General features: G+C 46.7%; 2 protein-coding genes across 7 annotated transcripts in view; one reads left to right on the top strand and one right to left on the bottom strand.

The window, feature by feature from the left end:
• WDR33 (WD repeat domain 33) overlaps nt 1-6,633 on the top strand; it is a 101,571-nt gene extending 94,938 nt beyond the window's left edge. For 3 of the 6 annotated variants that reach the window (XM_029224533.1, XM_029224529.1, XM_029224530.1), the window contains 4 exons: nt 2,220-2,383; nt 2,492-2,584; nt 3,441-3,656; nt 5,573-6,220. In XM_029224533.1, the coding sequence (XP_029080366.1) occupies nt 2,220-2,383; nt 2,492-2,584; nt 3,441-3,656; nt 5,573-5,749 (650 nt within the window). In that variant the 3' untranslated portion in view covers nt 5,750-6,220. Of the gene's footprint in view, nt 1-2,219; nt 2,384-2,491; nt 2,585-3,440; nt 3,657-5,572 lie in introns of all 6 variants that reach the window. The other 3 variants (XM_029224531.1, XM_029224532.1, XM_029224535.1) reach the window with 3 other exon arrangements.
• Nucleotides 6,634-7,887: 1,254 nt separating this feature from the next.
• SFT2D3 (SFT2 domain containing 3) lies at nt 7,888-11,317 on the bottom strand. The gene has a single exon (XM_029224538.1). It carries the CDS (start codon nt 10,346-10,348, stop codon nt 9,692-9,694), a length of 657 nt encoding a protein of 218 aa, XP_029080371.1. The 5' UTR covers nt 10,349-11,317; the 3' UTR covers nt 7,888-9,691.
• Nucleotides 11,318-17,726: the final 6,409 nt, after the last annotated feature.

Below are 17,726 nucleotides of genomic sequence, written 5' to 3'. Positions count from 1 at the left end.
TGCTTGCAGGAGCATGGCTCATTAAGTTACCTCAGGACAAGAAGGGTATTAAAAAGGCAGCTAGTAGCTGGAACGGTGGAGTGAAAAAAGGAAAGCTCTTTTTACAGTAAAACACCAAGTTATAAATGGAGGAGGAGTGATAGAATTAGAAAATCACTTCTTTTAACACCCAGTGTCATAATTGATTCAGGCAAGGATCATCAGTGGGGATGCTAAAAGCCACTGAGTAAAAAGATTGTGGAGAATCACCCATGCTGCCAAAGTATCACCCTACAGATTACTTAATTGCAAAGGAGAAAATGTACCTTTGCAACAATGAAGTTTTGTTGCCATACCACTTTTGCATCGTAAACAGTGAGACAGACTGGCATCACTGTGAAGGTATAAGACGTTTTGCCAGATGTGTTTTACCTGAATCTAATCATGAGGAAGCAATCACATGAATTCAAATTCTGGAACGTTGTGTAAAACGAGCCATTTTGAAGGATGGATCCTTCAAAAATGTTGGGGCCTATCTCAGTAAAAATTAAAAAATAAATAAACAAGTAAAGTCGAGGTCATGAAAGATAAAACGCAGGAGGGGTGGGGTGGGGGGACTGTTCTAGATTAAGGTAGACCAAAGAGACGTGACCACTAAATAATAGTGTGTGATGATGACTGAAATCTATAAAGACAACTGTAAAGGACGTTTTGAGGACAATTGGAGAAATTCAAGTTGGACTGTATATCAAATAATATTACGTGTTATTTAGAGCGATAGTAGTGTTATTATGTAGGAGAAAGTCCTTGTTCTTACAGAAATTTACTGAAGGGTTTAGGGGTGAAGCATCATGTCCCAACTGGTTTTGAAATGGTTTAGAAAATGAATTTATAGATAGATGGACAGAGAAAAGACAAAGGCTCACGTGGCAGAATCTTAAGAACTGATTAATCGCAGCGAAGGATGTACGGGCATTTGTTGCTCTATACTTCCATCTTTACTGTAAGTTTGAAATTTTTCGAAATAAAATGTTGGAGTAAAATATAACTTGAGTGGAAACTCAGGAAAAAGCAGAAGGCCTGGCCTGAGAGGAAGCCACGAGCAGGCAGTTCATGCAGATGGCCCAGCCCCTTTCCCCCTTCTGATCCTTTCTCCAGTTTCCATGGCCTCTCTTGGGTGTTCACACACCTTTCCTGCTGGCAGGCCCCTGTTCCTGCTTCCCCACAGGCTTCTGCTACAGCTCTGGCACCCCCTCATTAATGGTCCTGCTTCGGTAACACTCCTGGCTGACCTAGTCCCAGTTCCAGAATTTCTGAGAGGTGGTGAAATTGTCCACCAGCCCAGGCACCAGGTTGCCAGCTTGCCAGCGGGTGGGCTACCCATAAGCCAGAGGCCCTACCAGTACACCAGTCAGCTGTGGGCTGGGGCCATTGGTGAAGTTCATGGCCACCAGGCCTGCCCCTGAGTAGAGGTGGGCCGGGGCAGATGGCAGAGCAGATGCCCCAAAACAAGTCGGGTACAGTTAGCAGGCATGAATCTGTGCCCCCGCTTTTTTCTGATTATATAAGTAATATTCATTATAAAAACATAAATGGTAATATGAAAAGTATTTGGGAGGCAGTGGTAAAGAGCCTGGGCTGGGTGTCAAGACTGGCTGAGTTCAAATCCCAGCACTTATTGTGTGTCCTTAAGTAAATGACTTAACCTCTCTGAGCCCCAATGTACACATGGGTAGAATAGTAGTGTCAGTTTCTTTTCCTTTTTTTTTTCCTTTCTGTTTTTTGGTGTGCTGCATGGCATGCAGGATCTTAGTTCCCTCATCAGGGATCGAACCCATGCCTCCTGCCATGGAAGCACGGAGTCTTAACCACTGGACTGCCAGGGAAGTAATAGTGTCCGTTTCATAAGGTGGTTGTGAGGATAAAATGAAATGAAATAGTACATGTAAAAGCACTTGGCATGATATAAGCACCTAAAAAATGCTCACTGCTATTATTCCTAAAAGCCTAAAACAAAATTAAAATAACCCTACATTCTGGTACTTTTCCCTCCTGCCTGTTTTTATGTGCCATATTGGGATTGTAAAATGGGTACTTTAAAAAATACATACTTCTATTTTGTTTTTCTCCCATTTAACATTGTATCATATTTTCTCACATCATTATGCTTCTTTGAAACATGAACTGAGGACTACAAGGGTATTCCATTAGGTGGATATTCTGTTGTTTTTCCCTAACAGCTTCAGACGAGGAGCCCCCCCGAGACATGAGGGCCGTGCTCCCCCCAGAGGAAGGGATGGTTTTCCTGGTCCCGAAGACTTTGGACCAGAGGAGAATTTTGACGCTTCTGATGAAACAGCCCGAGGAAGAGATCTCAGAGGTCGAGGTCGGGGTGCCCCACGAGGTGAGCTGAGAACCCCGGGTGTGGGAAGGACAGGGGTGGACAGGTAGGTTGTTGTGGACACCCCTGAAATAGTCTGTGAGTGCTGCGTTGCTGTGTTCTATTGTGTAGGAGGAAGGAAGGGTTTACTTCCCACTCCTGATGAGTTCCCTCGCTTTGAAGGAGGTCGGAAACCAGACTCCTGGGATGGAAATAGAGAGCCAGGTAAGGCAGTAGAGCTGCGTGTGGCTTAGGGTCCCACAGTTCACAGAGTGCGGTCTGAGGACTCTCCCAGGGGTCCACTGGGTTCTCTCTTTAGCGACTCACCTCTCCGTGGCAGGCCGCATTGTCTTCAACCCACATCTTCAACCCACAGTGTAGACTGAATGCAGGAGCAGATGGGAGAGCCCAGCTTTCTCCTACTGAGCCAGATATTAAAGAGATTTGTCTAAATACCACTCTTTTCACTAAATTGTTTCGTTTTGGGAAAGTACAGTTAAATGAACTAAAGTTTTCTCAGTCTTCATTTCTGATATGGCAAATGTTGTTAGAACTCTCATAAATGAATTCTCTTTGGGATCCTCAGTAATGTTTAAGAGTGTAAAGACACTCTGAAACTAAAAAGTCTGAGAACCACTTTTCTGGCCCTTGCCTGCCTCCTCTTACTTCAGGAGGCACGTTTATTTCTAATCTTGACCCTTTTTGTGCACTCATGATGTGACTAGGTGTTCAGGAAATGTTTCTTGCATGAGTGAGTATTGGTTTTTGAGTTGCCACTTATTCTTTTTTTTTTTTTAAATTAATTAATTAATTTATTTCTGGCTGTGTTGGGTCTTTGTTTCTGCGCCAGGGCTTTCTCTAGTTGCGGCGAGCGGGGGCCACTCTTCATCCCGGTGCGCGGGCCTCTCACTATCGCGGCCTCTCTCGTTGCGGAGCACAGGCTCCAGACGCGCAGGCTCAGTAGTTGGAGTTGCCACTTATTCTTAACAGTGTAATTCCTGTCTGCTTTTAGCCACACTGTACTTTGATATAATGAGATGGTTAGATTCCTAGCCTTCTGGATCTGTGTTCTCTATATTAGGGCCAGGTCATGAACATTTCCGTGATGCTCCCCGCCCTGACCATCCCCCTCACGACGGTCATTCCCCAGCTAGCAGAGAACGGTCCTCTTCTCTCCAAGGCATGGACATGGCATCCCTACCACCCCGAAAGCGCCCCTGGCATGATGGGCCAGGAACCTCTGAGCATAGAGAAATGGAAGCCCCAGGGGGTCCCTCTGAGGATCGAGGAGGCAAAGGTAAGTGAGGCCGGTGATTTCAGCTCAGGAGCTACGGATGCCACAGCCCTGCCGAGAAGGCTGCAGGGGTCACGGGGAGCCTCATCTCCGGGCCAGCCCCATCCCAGTGTACGCCTGTTCTGTCTGTCCCCGACTGGGGTACTGGGGGTCCTTTCTCCACTCTACCCTCCAGGGCTTAGACTGTGCAAAGGCACATGTTCCTAGCTGCGGTACAGCCAGTTGGAGCTCTCAGTGGGTGACTGCAAGCTCAGCCTCTACGCAGTTCTCCTCCTCTTGCTTCCAGGAATCTCTGGTTTGTTCACACTTTCCACTCCAGCTCTCTTTCAGATTGCTCCAGTACTTTCTCTGCTGATCTGTGAGACTCTTGCTCTAATTGGCAGATGTGCTCTCTGGTAGTGGCTGCTCTGATACCTTGAAGGGTGTCACCAGTGGCAGAAAGAATTGTCCTCTCTCAGGTTCTGTGGTTTTTTGTTTTTTTTTTTGAGTCTGAACCCGGGAGGAATTTGGCTTATGCCCAGAGTCACAAAGACTTTGGGGAGTATGGTCTGGAAGGGGTTTTCTTTTCAGGGGAGCAGTGGATTCTTTCTACTACTTGAAACTTTGGACCTTTATTTTAGAGGCAGCACTGACTTTCAGCCCAGAGCAGTAGCCACCAAATGCTAACTACAGCTGTGGTCTCAGGTTAGGCTGGGCCGTTGCACACGTGGTGTACTTTGGAGGCTGCTGGAAAGACTTGTGTGCCTCGACCTGTGCTCCACTCCTCAGTTCACCTGCCTCGTGGCTGTAGTCCCTTCATTACAAAGTTCTGCCTTTTGTTCTCGGTGGTTCCGTTCTTCTCAGTGCAAAGCCCTCAGAAATTACCTCTTGTCACCAGTAGATCCCCCCACCCAAGCGCTCATTTTGTTGCCGGTTGGGGTGGGCACTGGGGACACCTTTGTAGGTCCAGGGCTGAGGCCACGTGGCTAGTGTGGAAATGATGTCCTAGCTGACAAATTCTCTGCCAAGGTACCTTCAGGTGGTACTCAGCCAGGGTACCTAGGCTGAGCTTTGTAAGAAAAGAAGCCAAAATGCCTTTGGCTATTTTGGCTAGCTTTCCTCGCCTCCTTGTCTTAGCTGGATTCAAATTCCATTCAAAAATTTAAGACGAAGTTGGCAGTAGTCTTCTGATAATGCATTATGGGAGATGTGTCCAAATCCGATCATCTCAAGACAAAAAATCTTAAAGGTCAGAATCTTAGAAGTCATTAAGATACCTAGAGGTTTGTGTGTCTAAGTCTGATACAAACAACAGTATCCCTGGGAGAAGCACTAAAAGCCAGTGTTTTTCTTTTAGTGCTTTTGGTTTTCAAGAAATGTTTTATCTCATTATTTAAAAGGAAATCAAAAGTGCTATACAGTTGTAGGATAATCATAGTAAACACTTATCCTGGTTAGAGCAATTGTAATAATTAACATCATCAACAGTTTGTATTTCTTAGTTGCTTCCAGTGTTAAGTCAGTGCTTTTCAAACCTTCCCCTGGAATACCCCTGGTGGCGTAGGAGGGTGAAGATACACATCTCATGGACTGTAGGCATGGTCCATATGATCGGTGACCTCCAGGAGGTGCTCCGTGTTTATCTCTTGGCTCCCTGTCAGTTCCGTCACAGCCGCGGGGAACACGTGTGTGTAGGTGAGGCTGAGGGGTGCGCAGCCACAAGACAGGGCAGGCAGGAGTGAGATGGTGGTCCAGAAAAGCAGAGGCACAGCTTTCAGTGCTCTGAGGGCTGTGCTCATGTCCTCAGAACCCTGTGTTTTTTTTTAAAAAAAAGAAGTGTTCCACTGTCTTGTCATCATAGAGTAAAAGTTTGTACCAGGGGTTGTTAACAGTCTCTGATGGAAAAAAAAGTCACATGTAAAACCATTATTTTGTTTCAGGCCGAGGGGGCCCCGGACCTTCTCAGAGAGTGCCAAAGTCCGGACGTTCCAGCTCCTTGGATGGAGATCACCATGACGGATACCACAGAGATGAACCTTTTGGGGGCCCTCCAGGCAGTGGTACCCCTTCTAGAGGGGGCCGGAGTGGCAGTAACTGGGGTAGAGGGAGTAACATGAACTCTGGCCCGCCAAGGCGAGGAGCTTCAAGGGGGGGTGGAAGGGGTCGGTAGAAGTTGGGGCTCAGTACCCCTCGGCCTTTCTGGACAGTATTTAAGAACTTCTGTGGACTTCCCAAGAGAAACAAAAGGAAACCTGCACCGTGTAGCCCTGAACTCTTTCTGGGGCAGCTGAATCCCAGGAGCCCCTGATGTCTTTAAGGTGAAGAGACTGCTGCCAGAGTAGCTGGCTACCCAGAGTAGCTGGCCTTGTTTTGTCCTGTCCACCCACACTGCCCTAAATCCCATGTGGGCTTGTGAAGATAAGAGCTGGAATTTTTTTTTTTTCTTTTTTTTTTTTTAAAGTGTCACAAGACATGGAACCTCCACAAATTTAAGTTCATGTCCAATTGGAAATTTGTTTCTATATGTACAGTTTGTCAGAGAAAAAGTTGTTTTTGTATGAATACAGAATGTGATTTACGCAAGAATTAACAGAAAACAACTAGTCGTCAAGTGCTTGCCTTAAGGAAACCCTTAGCTTCCATTGCATCTGGTCTGCTGAGGGGGGCACAATTATTGCTTATATTTGTGAGCATACTTGATGGGAATCTCTAAGTCATCTAAAGTCATCTGTGAACTTTTTGTTTTTAAACAAATTCTTATCTAGCCATTCTGTCACACTTATTTTTGTAGTAGCGTGAAAAATACTTCAAAACTATAACAAGGTTTGAAGTAGATTCAAAGCCTTATAATTAGTTACATCTACTCTGGCAGATGGAAAATTATACACCAGAGGAAAAAAAAATCTGGATGTCCAAGTAGGGGTCTTCCTTGGCTGCATCTCCTAGTAATCACACCGTAGACTTGCATTGCCTTTTTCTGAAGAGAGGAACTTGACATAAACCAGAAATCAACTACACATACCCTCTGAATACTGTAAATCATTTCACAAATGGTTCTAAGTTGAAAAGGAATGGATCAAAATATCTCTTAAAACAGTTGTGCAAAACTTAAATAATTTCTTCCTCTTCCACACTAGCTATGTGGAAACACCAGTGTTTAAGACAGAGGATTGTTCCAACTTAAAGTAAGCCAGGAAGTTCTCATCCACAACAAGTTCCTTTAGTTTCAAATAAATGGAACATTTGGCCCAGTTTGAATTGAAAGCCAGAAGTTCAGTTTGAGATAACCCCAGCATACTTTCTATACTGACCCCTTACTTTGTTTTTATAAAAAGAAACCTTTTATTATTCAAAGGACTCTCCTGTGGCCACCCTAACGTCTCATTACTTTGCCAGCTTCAGTTTGGCATAGGAGAAAAGTTTAGTGGTGCTGGAAAGTGTCAGTACCTGCTTAGGAAAGGGATACTGACATAGTTGGAGAGTATATAAAAAACTCGTAACTGATTCTCCATTAATGTAAAAAATGGTAAGTGCTAAGTTATCTCTGAAGATAAAATGTTGGCACCACACACACTGCTTTTTTAGGGTGTTAAGAACCTAGAGACTAAGAGATTTTCTCTCTACTTTGTGATTTAAAACATCCTATTGATCAGCACTTTGCTCTAAACACATGTTCAGGAGACTCAGGATTGCTTTAGGTTAGAGGATATTCTTTTTTTGTGTGTGGTACGCGGGCCTCTCACTGTTGTGGCCTCTCCCGTTGCGGAGCACAGGCTCCGGACGCGCAGGCTCGGCGGCCATGGCTCACGGGCCCAGCCGCTCCGTGGCATGCGGGATCCTCCCGGACCGGGGCACGAGCCCGCGTCCCCTGCATCGGCAGGCGGACTCTCAACCACTGCGCCACCAGGGAAGCCCTGAGGATATTCTTCATTTGCCCTCCACTGGTATAGCTTAAAAAGAAGTTGTAATCAAATTCTAAGAAGCTAAAAAGGGATCCAGAGAGCAAATCCATACAGAGATTTAGGCTCCTTTTTTCTGAGATTTATGTGGTAAGAACTTTATCATAACATTCCAAGGCTTTAACTTGAAAAACACAGTACCTCAGTAAGCAGATAACCAGATCACATTTTGAGAATGAATTCATTTAGAGAAAACTGAAAACTCAACATTATATATTAATTACTTAGTAATGCATTACTTAGTAAGTGATGCATTTTTAAAGTATCACTGTCAAAATACATACAAGATGTTGTGCTTTGAATTTTATTAGAGCTCAGATTTCCAAACAGTGAATTCTTGAAAAAATGTTGGGAAAACGATTTTTAAAAATACAGTAGGCATGAACATAAAAGTCAACACTGTGAAATCTTCAGCCATGCAAACTGTAGAGAAATTTAGAACTAGAATGCAGATTTAACAAGGGGGTAGAAAGAGCAGCCAATGGTACAAGTTTTCCAGTCAAAAAAATCACTCCCCCCAAAACAGTGGATTTGCTTTTACAAACACCCCCTTGGTTGTTCCTCTTGAGGTAGGTAACCCTATTTACTGAGAGGGGAACAAGGGAGCATTCTTAGAGAATATGGGGGGTTGGGGTAAGTCTACAGTGTGGATGTTGGTCACTTTAGTGTCCACTTCTTGGAGCAGGGCTTAGGACACTGATAAAAAATCTAAATTTTGAGGTTGGACAAAGGGGCAAGGCTCGACTGCTGCCTGACAGCCAGTTTCGGCAACACTGGAATCCAGCCCCAGGCGACAGTTATTTTCAAATCGTGCAATCCAACATACAGAAAAGTGGTTCACAACCTTAGCTGGAAAAGGAATCATCTGGAGAGCTCAAAAAAAATGCTGATGCGTGGCTCCCACCCCCACCCCCGCAGAGACAGACTGAGTTGATCTGAGGTTTGAGTCGTCAAGTAATTGTCACGTGAACGGAGAACCACTGGCATAGGATTTAAACATTTTAAATAGTTTACTTCCTAGTTAATATACAGCTAGTGACAAAACATGTAGTTTTCTGGACTCCTCAGAATACTGAGCCCATACTTTGTGGCAATAAATTAAGTAAGAAGGTCCTAAACAAAAGTTAAGTGCTAAACATAAAACGAAGGAAATTTGGCAATTAGGTATGAAAAGCATCTTACATCACATGAAGATCAGAGTGTAAATTATAGTTAAAAAGCAGATCATAAAATTAGGAATGAAAAAAATTAGGCCTTGTAGAAATCCATGGTTTCCATCAAATAGGGAAACCGCACGTAGAATCATGTGTCTCCCAGGAGTCCCCTAGCCCAGTTCTGCCCACGGACCTCTCACAGCATTTACACGCACCTTACTGGGTATTTCTTACAGGATGCTTCTTGGTCCATCGCTTTCCTCATCTAATACAGAATCAATTTTCCTTTAATTTTATAAGGTACCATGTTTACAACTCCACTAAAAGTAGAAAAAACTGAGATAAACCGTCTTAACTAAAGTACTTTTAAAAAATTCCGGTGGCTAAAGTCAGTATTTATTTTAATAACCCTTATGGATCCACTCACATTGAAGAATACGGAAAAATAATTTCCAAGAGCCGAAGAGAACAAGTTTACTGTAGCTAAGCTACTACAGTCTACCAAGTGACAAAACGTGGAACAGAAGTCTGAGAAAAGTAATAAGGGCAGTTAATTAAAACGGAAGAGCTAGTGTTCTTTTTCAACTGAGTGTAAACTAAGACCGCGGTTAACGCAAAAGCAATTTATCATAAATGCTTCACAGTATGTCACCAACTCAAGGACAAAATTTAGTTCTCATAGCACTTGATGCTGAGTATAGCACAAAACGCTGAACTTGAGGAGCTTCCGAAACAGCTCATGTCTCAGTTTTACAACTGCTGCTCAGTTTACAGATTTCGCTGGCACAGTAAAGGAGCAGCCTTTGCCCCGCGCGCTCTGGGAACGGCGGGCAGAGTCCTTGGCATGGCGAGCGCTGGGCCCCTGGGCCGGCTCCGTGTGGTCTCCCGACGGCGCGTCCCGGGGGCGGACTCTGCGTCCTTTCCGACGGCGCGGGCCCCAGGCCTCTCACACGGGGAGCGCCTTGGCGAGGGTGGCGCCCGGGCCCAGGCGCCGAAGCGCCATGCGCAGCGCGGTGCCAGCGCCGCGGGGCAGCAAACCCAACAGCACGGCGAGCAGCGCAGCCACCTGCGCGCAGGCGCCCAGCGCCGTGAGCAACGTGCTGCGCAGACCCAGCGCCGCGTACAGCGTAGCGCCCAGCGCGGCCACGTAGAGCAGCGCGGGCCGCGACGGCGCCTCCTCGCCGCGCAGCAGGCGTCCGCACGCCGCACCGCCTCGCAGCAGCGTGCCGCCCGCTAGCGCCAGCGCCGAGCCCAGCGACCACAGCAGCGCGAACTTGCGGGCGCGCAACAGCAACACTGGGGCGTAGAGTGCGGCCAGGCCGAAGCAGAGCGCGGCCAGCAGCAGGCACACGCCGCTCGCCGCCAACCGCTGAGCGCGCGTCACGCTCGGCATGCACGTCGGTCCCGCCGCCGTCGTCGGCTCCGCGGAGCTCCGCGCCCACGTCCAGCGCAGGCCCGCGCGGCCGAGCCACGCCCCCGCCGGCCCGGCCCCGGCCGTGGGCTCCTCTGCCTCTCCCGCGTCGAGGAGCGGCTCGGCGGCTGCCGGCCCGCCCGCTTTCCCCTGCGCCAGATACTCCTGCAGTTGGCGGTGGAGGTCCGCCATCTTGGGCGGGGGCTCCGGGAAGGGGAGGGCTGCCGCCCACTTCCGGTTTTGCTGGGTCGCCGTTGGAAGCGGCTCGGCTCCGGTCGGCTGTTGGTCGGCCTTGGCGGAAGGGGCGGGGCCTGCGGCTCCGCTCCTTCAGCTGCCTCCGCTGGACCCGGGGCTTGGGACTCTGCTGGTCCCTGAGCGTTTACCCTCCTAGCGCCGGACCTTGTCCTGTGTCCGGTGTAGGCGCTATGAGGGCCTGGATAAATCATGGCAGCCTTAAAAGTTAGTTGGGGGACGTAAGTCGGTGTGGTTATAAAAGAACTTGAAGGAAACTTAACGTGTCTTGACCTTATGGATGTCAGTATCTTGTGATACTGTGTTACAGCTTTTCGAGATGTTGCTATTGGAAAATGGGGAAAGGGTACACGGGATCTACATATTTCTTAAAACCATGCTAATCTATGTCAATGAATTCAATGTTTTTAGACGCTCAGACTGCAGGTCTTAGGTGGTTTCTTTGGGAAAGCTACAGAGGTGAAGAAGAGTTAACCCCCCACTCCCACCAGTTTGCTTCTTTTCTCTTCCCCGTTTCAGCAGAGGCCTGGAAATATTCTTGAGTCTTTCAGGCCCCTTATCATGTATCCTTGGACCGCCTTGCCATGCTCCTCGCACTTCTGGGTGTTCTGAGGTAGCTCCCACAGCCCTGCTCTTTTTCAGAGCCTCCTTGAAGTTCTTCAGCCAGTGGTCACAACTTTCCGGGTCTCTGCCTGGGCTTCATACCCCTCTGGTTTCTACCTCATTCCCATTCCCGGACGTTGGATCAAGCTGCACCTCCTGCTGTTTACTCCTATCCCGCTTAGGTGCACTTTTTCTGAGTTCTCATCTATTCTAGTTGTGAAAGTTTATTGGTTTTAGGCACTGCCAGCAGCTTGAGGACAGGTTCTCTTCCATCTCCCTTTTCCTGGGGCCTGGAAGGCTGCTGCAAAGGCACACAAACAGATGTTGACCAGATTGACACAGTTGTCAATTTGTATACAGTAAAGCTGCCTGAAAGGCTTTGTAGATACTTCTTTTTTAAAAAAATTATTTATTTATTTGGTTGTGCCGAGTCTTAGTTGCAGCAGTCGGGCTCCTTAGTTGTGGCTTGCAGGCTCCCTTGCTGGCCCCTTAGTTGTGGCATGCGAACTTTTAATTGCAGCGTGTGTGTGGGCTCTAGCTCCCCGACCAGGGGTTGAACCTGGGACCCCTGCATTGGGAGCACGGAGTCTTAACCGCTGCACCACCAGGGAAGTCCCCTGTAGATACTTCTTTTGTAGATGTAGAAGCCATTGGTTGAAAAACCTATTTTGCTAGACTTTATAAATGCCCGTTGTGAACGTGAACATGATGGCATGGAAGTCCTTTTGTACTGTACAGTGCGATACAGTTAAGTAATACAGCAGTCTACTCTTGTACAAGTCTTCGGCTTACTTGCCCCAGAAGTACTGGGAGTGGAAGGCAGGGCTGACCACTCTAGGCTGTTTCTGGTATCCCTGGCTTTGGAGGCACTGCAGGAGGTGAACCCAGGGTATTTCCCCCATGTCTGCCGCTTTTGGCTGTACTGGCTTCCCCTGGGCAACTCCTGCTGATAGGCTGGTAACTCCCCTTTGTTCTCTCTTCTATGGAAAGGTTGATATTAATGGCTTTCTCCTGTTGTCGTCTCTGACTTTTCAGTCTTCCTGTTACCTGTGTAACCTGTTTCCCGCATTAAATTCCCCTTAATACTTTCTGTTTTCCTGGTTGGATCTTGGCAGTTACTGTTGGTCCTGAACCAAACTTGGTTCCACTTGCCCGATGTGAGCAAAGCCAGTCCACTGACACTGGATTGTGGTGGAGGAGAGCGCAGCGTTTATTGCAGGGCGCCCAGCACCATGCTCAGAGGACCCGTACTCCCCAGTGGCTTTCAGGGAAGAGCTTTTAAAGACAGTGGGAGGGCGAGGGTCACAGGGTGCATGATCAGCTTGTGCACAGTTCTCTGGTTGATGGTGAGGTTAAGAGGACGATGTTTCAGGAATCTCAGTCATCAGCCTTCTGGTTCTAACAGGTCTGGGGTCTACGTGCTGGTGGTGACCATGCAGTTAACTTCCTCCACCTAGTGGAGGTTTTAGTGTCTGCAAAACAGCTCAAGGGTATGGTTCAGGATATTATCTACAGCCCTTGAGAAGGAGCTAAAGGTCCTCAACTTTGTTTTATGGCTAAACTATTATTATTTTGTCTGGCTTGACTGCTTCCTTTGTTTCTTCATTTTCTCACTTTGCTCTTTGGAACTCGGGGAACACCTAGGAGGCTAAAGCTTTTCTACAAACAAGAAGTGGAGACATGGGGAGGTCTCTCCCTGGAAGGGTCCTGCTTGGTTTCAGTATGCTTTTTCAAATACATTCCAATTTGTTATCTCACGTGTGTCACCCTGAATAAAGGGGTAAACCGAGGCAAGCTTAAGTTACCAGAAATTGAACTTATTCGGGAATAGCAGAGGAATTGCATTTCGGGAAAAGGAAACTGTAGCAGCTACAAGGGAGTCCGTTGAGGTTTGGGCTGGGCTGTATTTATGAGCAAGGAGCGCCTAGAGCAGAGAGTCTAGCCAGAGTCCAGGCAGTAAGTTTGGCTTGAGGATGGGGAGAGATTTTTTTTTTTTAATTGGAGTATAATTGCTTTACAATGTTGTGTTAGTTTCTGCTGTGCAGTGAAGTGAATCAGCTGTATGTATACATATCTCCCCTCCCTCTTGGACCTCCCTCCCACCCCCCATCCCACCCATCTAGGTCATCACAACACTGAGCTGAGCTCCCTGTGCTATACAGCAGGTTCCCACTAGCTATCTGTTTTACACATGGTAGTGTATTTATGTCAAATCTAATCTCCCAATTCATCCCACCCTCCCCTTCCCCCCTCCCATGTCCACATGTCTGTTCTCTACATCTGCCTTTCTATTCCTGCCTTGCAAATAGGTTCATCTGTACCATTTTTCTAGATTCCACATATATGTGTTAATATATGATATTTGTTTTTCTCTTTCTGACTGACTTCACTCTATATGACAGACTAGGTTCATCCACATCTCTACAAATGACCCAATTTCATTTCTCTTTATGGCTGAGTAATATTCCATTGTGTATATATATGTACCACATCTTCTTTATCCATTCATCTGTCGATGGACATTTAGATTGTTTCCATGTGCTGGCTATTGTAAATAGAGCTGCAGTGAACATTGGGGTACATGTGTCTTTTTAAATTATGGTTTTCTCAGGGTATATGCCCAGTAGTGGGATTCCTGGATCATATGGTAGTTCTATTTTTAGTTTTTTAAGGAACCTCCCTACTGTTCTCCATAGTGTCTGTACCAATTTACATTCCCACCACCAGTGCAAGAGGGTTCCCTTTTCTCCGCACCCTCTCCAGCATTTATTATTTGTAGATTTTCTGATGATGCCCATTCTAACTGGTGTAAGGTGATACCTCATTGTAGTTTTGAGTTGCATTTCTCTACTAATTAGTGATGTTGAGCATCTTTTCATGTGCCTCTTGGCCATCTGTATGTCTTCTTTGCTGAAATGTCTATTTAGGTCTTCCGCCCATTTTTTGATTGGGTTGTTTGTTTTTTGATACTGAGCTGCATGAGCTGTTTGTATATTTTGGAGATTAATTCTTTGTCCTTTTCTTCACTTGCAAATATTTTCTCCCATTCTGAGGGCTGTCTTTTGGTCTTGTTTATGGTTTCCTAAGTTTCATTAGGTCCCATTAGCTTATTTTTATTTTTATTTTCATTACTCTAGGAGGTGGGTCATAAAAGATCTTGCTGTGATTTATGTCAAAGAGTGTTTTTCCTATGTTTTCCTTTAAGGGTTTTATAGTGTCCAGTCTTACATTTAGGTTTTTAATCCACTTTGAGTTTATTTTTGTATATGGTGTTAGGTAGTGTTCTAATTTCATTCATTTACATGTTGTTGTCCAGTTTTCCCAGCACCATTTATTGAAGAGGCTGTCTTGTCTCCATTGTATATTCTTGTCTCCTTTGTCATAGATTAGGTGACCATAGGTGTGTGGTTTTATCTCTGGGCTTTCTGTCTTGTACCATTGATTTATATTTCCGTTTTTGTGCCAGTACCATACTGTCTTGACTACTGTAGCTTTGTAATGTAGTCTGAAGTCTGGGAGCCTGATTCCTCCAGTTCCATTTTTCTTTTTCAAGATTGCTTTGGCTATTCGGGGTCTTTTGTGTTTCCATACAAATTGTATAATTTTTTGTTCTAGTTCTGTGAAAAATGCCACTGGTAATTTGATGGGGAGAGATTCTTGGTGAATGTTCAGTTCTGTAGCCACTAGCCACATGTAGTTTGAGCAACCTGAAAGGTGGCTGGTGAGTTGGAAGAACTTCATTTTAAATTTTAATTAATTCATTATTTATAATGAATTATATTTATACTATAACTTATATCATCAACATAATTTATAAAATATAATTTATTATAACATAGCATCATTGTATGATCAAATTGATAAGAGCCACATGTGGCCAGTGGCTTCTGTATTGGACAGCACAGCTTGGAGCACGTTGGAAACATGGGCATTTTGGTTATCACCGTGACCAGCGGGCACCGGAGGCATTTGTTCCACAGTGCCTGCAATGTCAGGCTTTGGTGAAAGTCAGAGCGTCTGGGCTGGGATGGTTTGCTCCTCCACAGGGGTTCTGGCAGAGCAGTCTGATCTGAGAACACAGCGTTTTCTCAGCTCAGCTCTGCAGACCTCGCTACCTGCTCCGTGGCAGGGCTACTTGAGTCGGGGCCCACCCCTGGGGGAAACCAGGGAAGCAGGCACTCCTACACAGGAGTTCCTTGTGCTTAGTGAGGACCCATCACAGTGTGTCTCACTGTTGAGCAGGGCTTTGTGTGTCCAGCTCGCTTAACCTGAGAGACATCCTTGTGCTGTTTCCTTGGGTAGCCACCCTGGGCACCGGCGCCCTCATTGGGTGTCATGGGGCAGCGAGGTGGCACTGCCGAGTCCCAAAGGAGGGCTGAGGGGAGACTCAAGCTGAGGTGAGGGCCCTTTCTGTGGCCCGGCCGTGACCATAGCTGCCCTGGTGCGCCGCACTTCTTGCTGCTGTCAAAGGATTCATCAGGACGTCTTATTTGCCACTTGCAGCTTGGTCTGACTGTAGCCCAGCAGAGGGCTCAGAGGGGCGGTGGTCAGGGTGCTGGTTTAACCCTCCCCACCTGTCCCTCCGCCCACTGATCCCAAAGACTGGACCTTGGGGGTCATTTCCCACTCGGACCCCCAGGGTGGAGGTGGGACCTGGTCACCTGGAAGGGGCCCACGGTTCTCCCTGTGTCCCAGGCTCGGTGGGCACGGAAGAAGCAGGGTGATCTGTGTGGGGGCCTGAGAGCACAGGATGCCGGGGGACCAGGAGCACAGCCCCCCACCGACAGGACACAGGAGCAGAAGACGTGACAGTGTGGCTGTTGGCGGTGCCCGGCTGGGACAGCCCCGGGGTGCAGAGCTGCTGGAGGCGCGGCCCAGCCGGGGCAGAGGAGCACCCAGTGGGCTGCGCGGCCAGCGACTGCGCTCGGGAAGTGCATGTGTGTGTGTGTTCTAGGACTTGCTGAGGTAGGGCTTTGGGCGTGTGGATGTGTGACTGTAGAGCAGTTAATTCAGTTCGTCTCAGTACTTGTACTGTGCTCTTCCTAGGCCTCTTCTGGTATACCAGCCACAAGCTCTGTAATCTCACTATAGTCCAATTAATAGCCTGTGAAATCCTGACGTTTTCCTTGAACTTAAGTGAAAACAAGTACATACAAATTGTTTTCTTATTTTGCAGTATTATTGAAAAAAACTGTGTCAGAAACCTTTGTACATTTACATTTTATCTAAAACTGTTACTAATTTAGAATTTAACATTTTATGCTCAAGTAAACAAAATGTATTTATACTAATTTTTTATATTTTAAGATGGATTTTTGACTGTAAAATAGGAGGCATGCTTTCTCAACCTACAGTTGCACCATCTACATCTAAAGATGCTGAAAAAGGGAGTTCCCTTCTTTTTGAGTGGTTAGGATTCTGGGCTTTCACTGCGGTGGCCCGGGTTCAATCCCTGGTCAGGGAACTGACATCCTGCATGCCGCATGGTATGGCCAAAAAAAAAAAAAAAAAAAAAAAAAATCCCAGAAAAGGGAAACTGACATATAGCAGAGTTGTTCTCTGCAGGACAGGAGTCAACTCTGTAGAACTGGGCAAAACTATACATTAGCAAAGAAAATATGACAAAAGCTCTCTTTTCGTCGGCTTTATAGATGTTGACCACATTGAGCGTTGTCTGAGCCCTGTGCTCCTGGAAGCAGTGGCAGTTGAGAGATCCCCGTGTCTCAAATCCAATCTTTATGTCTGGGACAGGGCCCCCTCCCACCCCTCATCCCCATGACCCCTTCTCCACTTGTCTCTGTAATACCCTAGACCCCTTCCTGTTTGAGACATTGCTCGTTAATGAACAGTCTCCCCAGCACAGCAGCCCGAGTGAAATCACCTCCTTAGTTGTCAGTGCATTTTGTCTTTGATAGTTTTGGTGCCGTGACTCGGTCAGGAGCAAAGCCTGTGCTTGGATCCCTGCTTCCTCCACCCTCATAGGGAGCCTCTTCATTCCTGACTGTAGATTTGGGACCGATGGTATTTCTGACTTCTGCTCCTGTACTCTGGACTGTGTCCATCAGTAGCACAGAAGGATTTTATTTTGATTCTTTTTGAATGCTCACCTGGTTTCATGGTCTGACCAGTTGGGTTATAGAGATCAGGTCTCTGTTGGGTAAAAGAAGACAGGGGGCTTCCCTGGTGGCGCAGTGGTTGAGAGTCCTCCTGCCAGTGCAGGGGACGCGGGTTCGTGCCCCGGTCCGGGAAGATCCCACATGCCGCGGAGCGGCTGGGCCCGTGAGCCATTGGCCGCTGCGCCTGAGCATCCGGAGCCTGTGCTCCGCAACGGGAGAGGCCACAACAGTGAGAGGCCCGCGTACCGCAAAAAAAAAAAAAAAAAAAAAAGGAAGACAGGAAGTCTTGTTTGTTACTCTTTTCTGTTCATCTACTTTGAGCTCATCAATTAAAGATTCGTATCCACTGGGAAGAAAACAGCTCTTTGATGTGGACTAGTGAATTCTGTTCATCTCTGTTGACTGCTGCCCAGGGCTGAAATTTTAGAATTGGAGCTATAAGCTCTTGGTCTGTGTCTGTCATTCAGAAAGGCCCTGACTTCTCATTATGTGAGTGTGTGATGTTTTCCTACCTCTGGGTGGTATTGCCAGATCAGATTATGAAATTGCTTAAATTAAAGGAGCTCTATTTTCATTGACTTAGAGATAAGTAAGCACCT

Source organism: Monodon monoceros, unplaced genomic scaffold (assembly GCF_005190385.1).
Source record: "Monodon monoceros isolate NGI ecotype Baffin Bay Population unplaced genomic scaffold, NGI_Narwhal_1 Super_Scaffold_16, whole genome shotgun sequence".
Taxonomy (NCBI): Eukaryota; Metazoa; Chordata; class Mammalia; order Artiodactyla; family Monodontidae; genus Monodon; species Monodon monoceros.
Note: the sequence above shows the minus strand (reverse complement) of the source record. Positions and strands in the feature narration are given on the sequence as shown.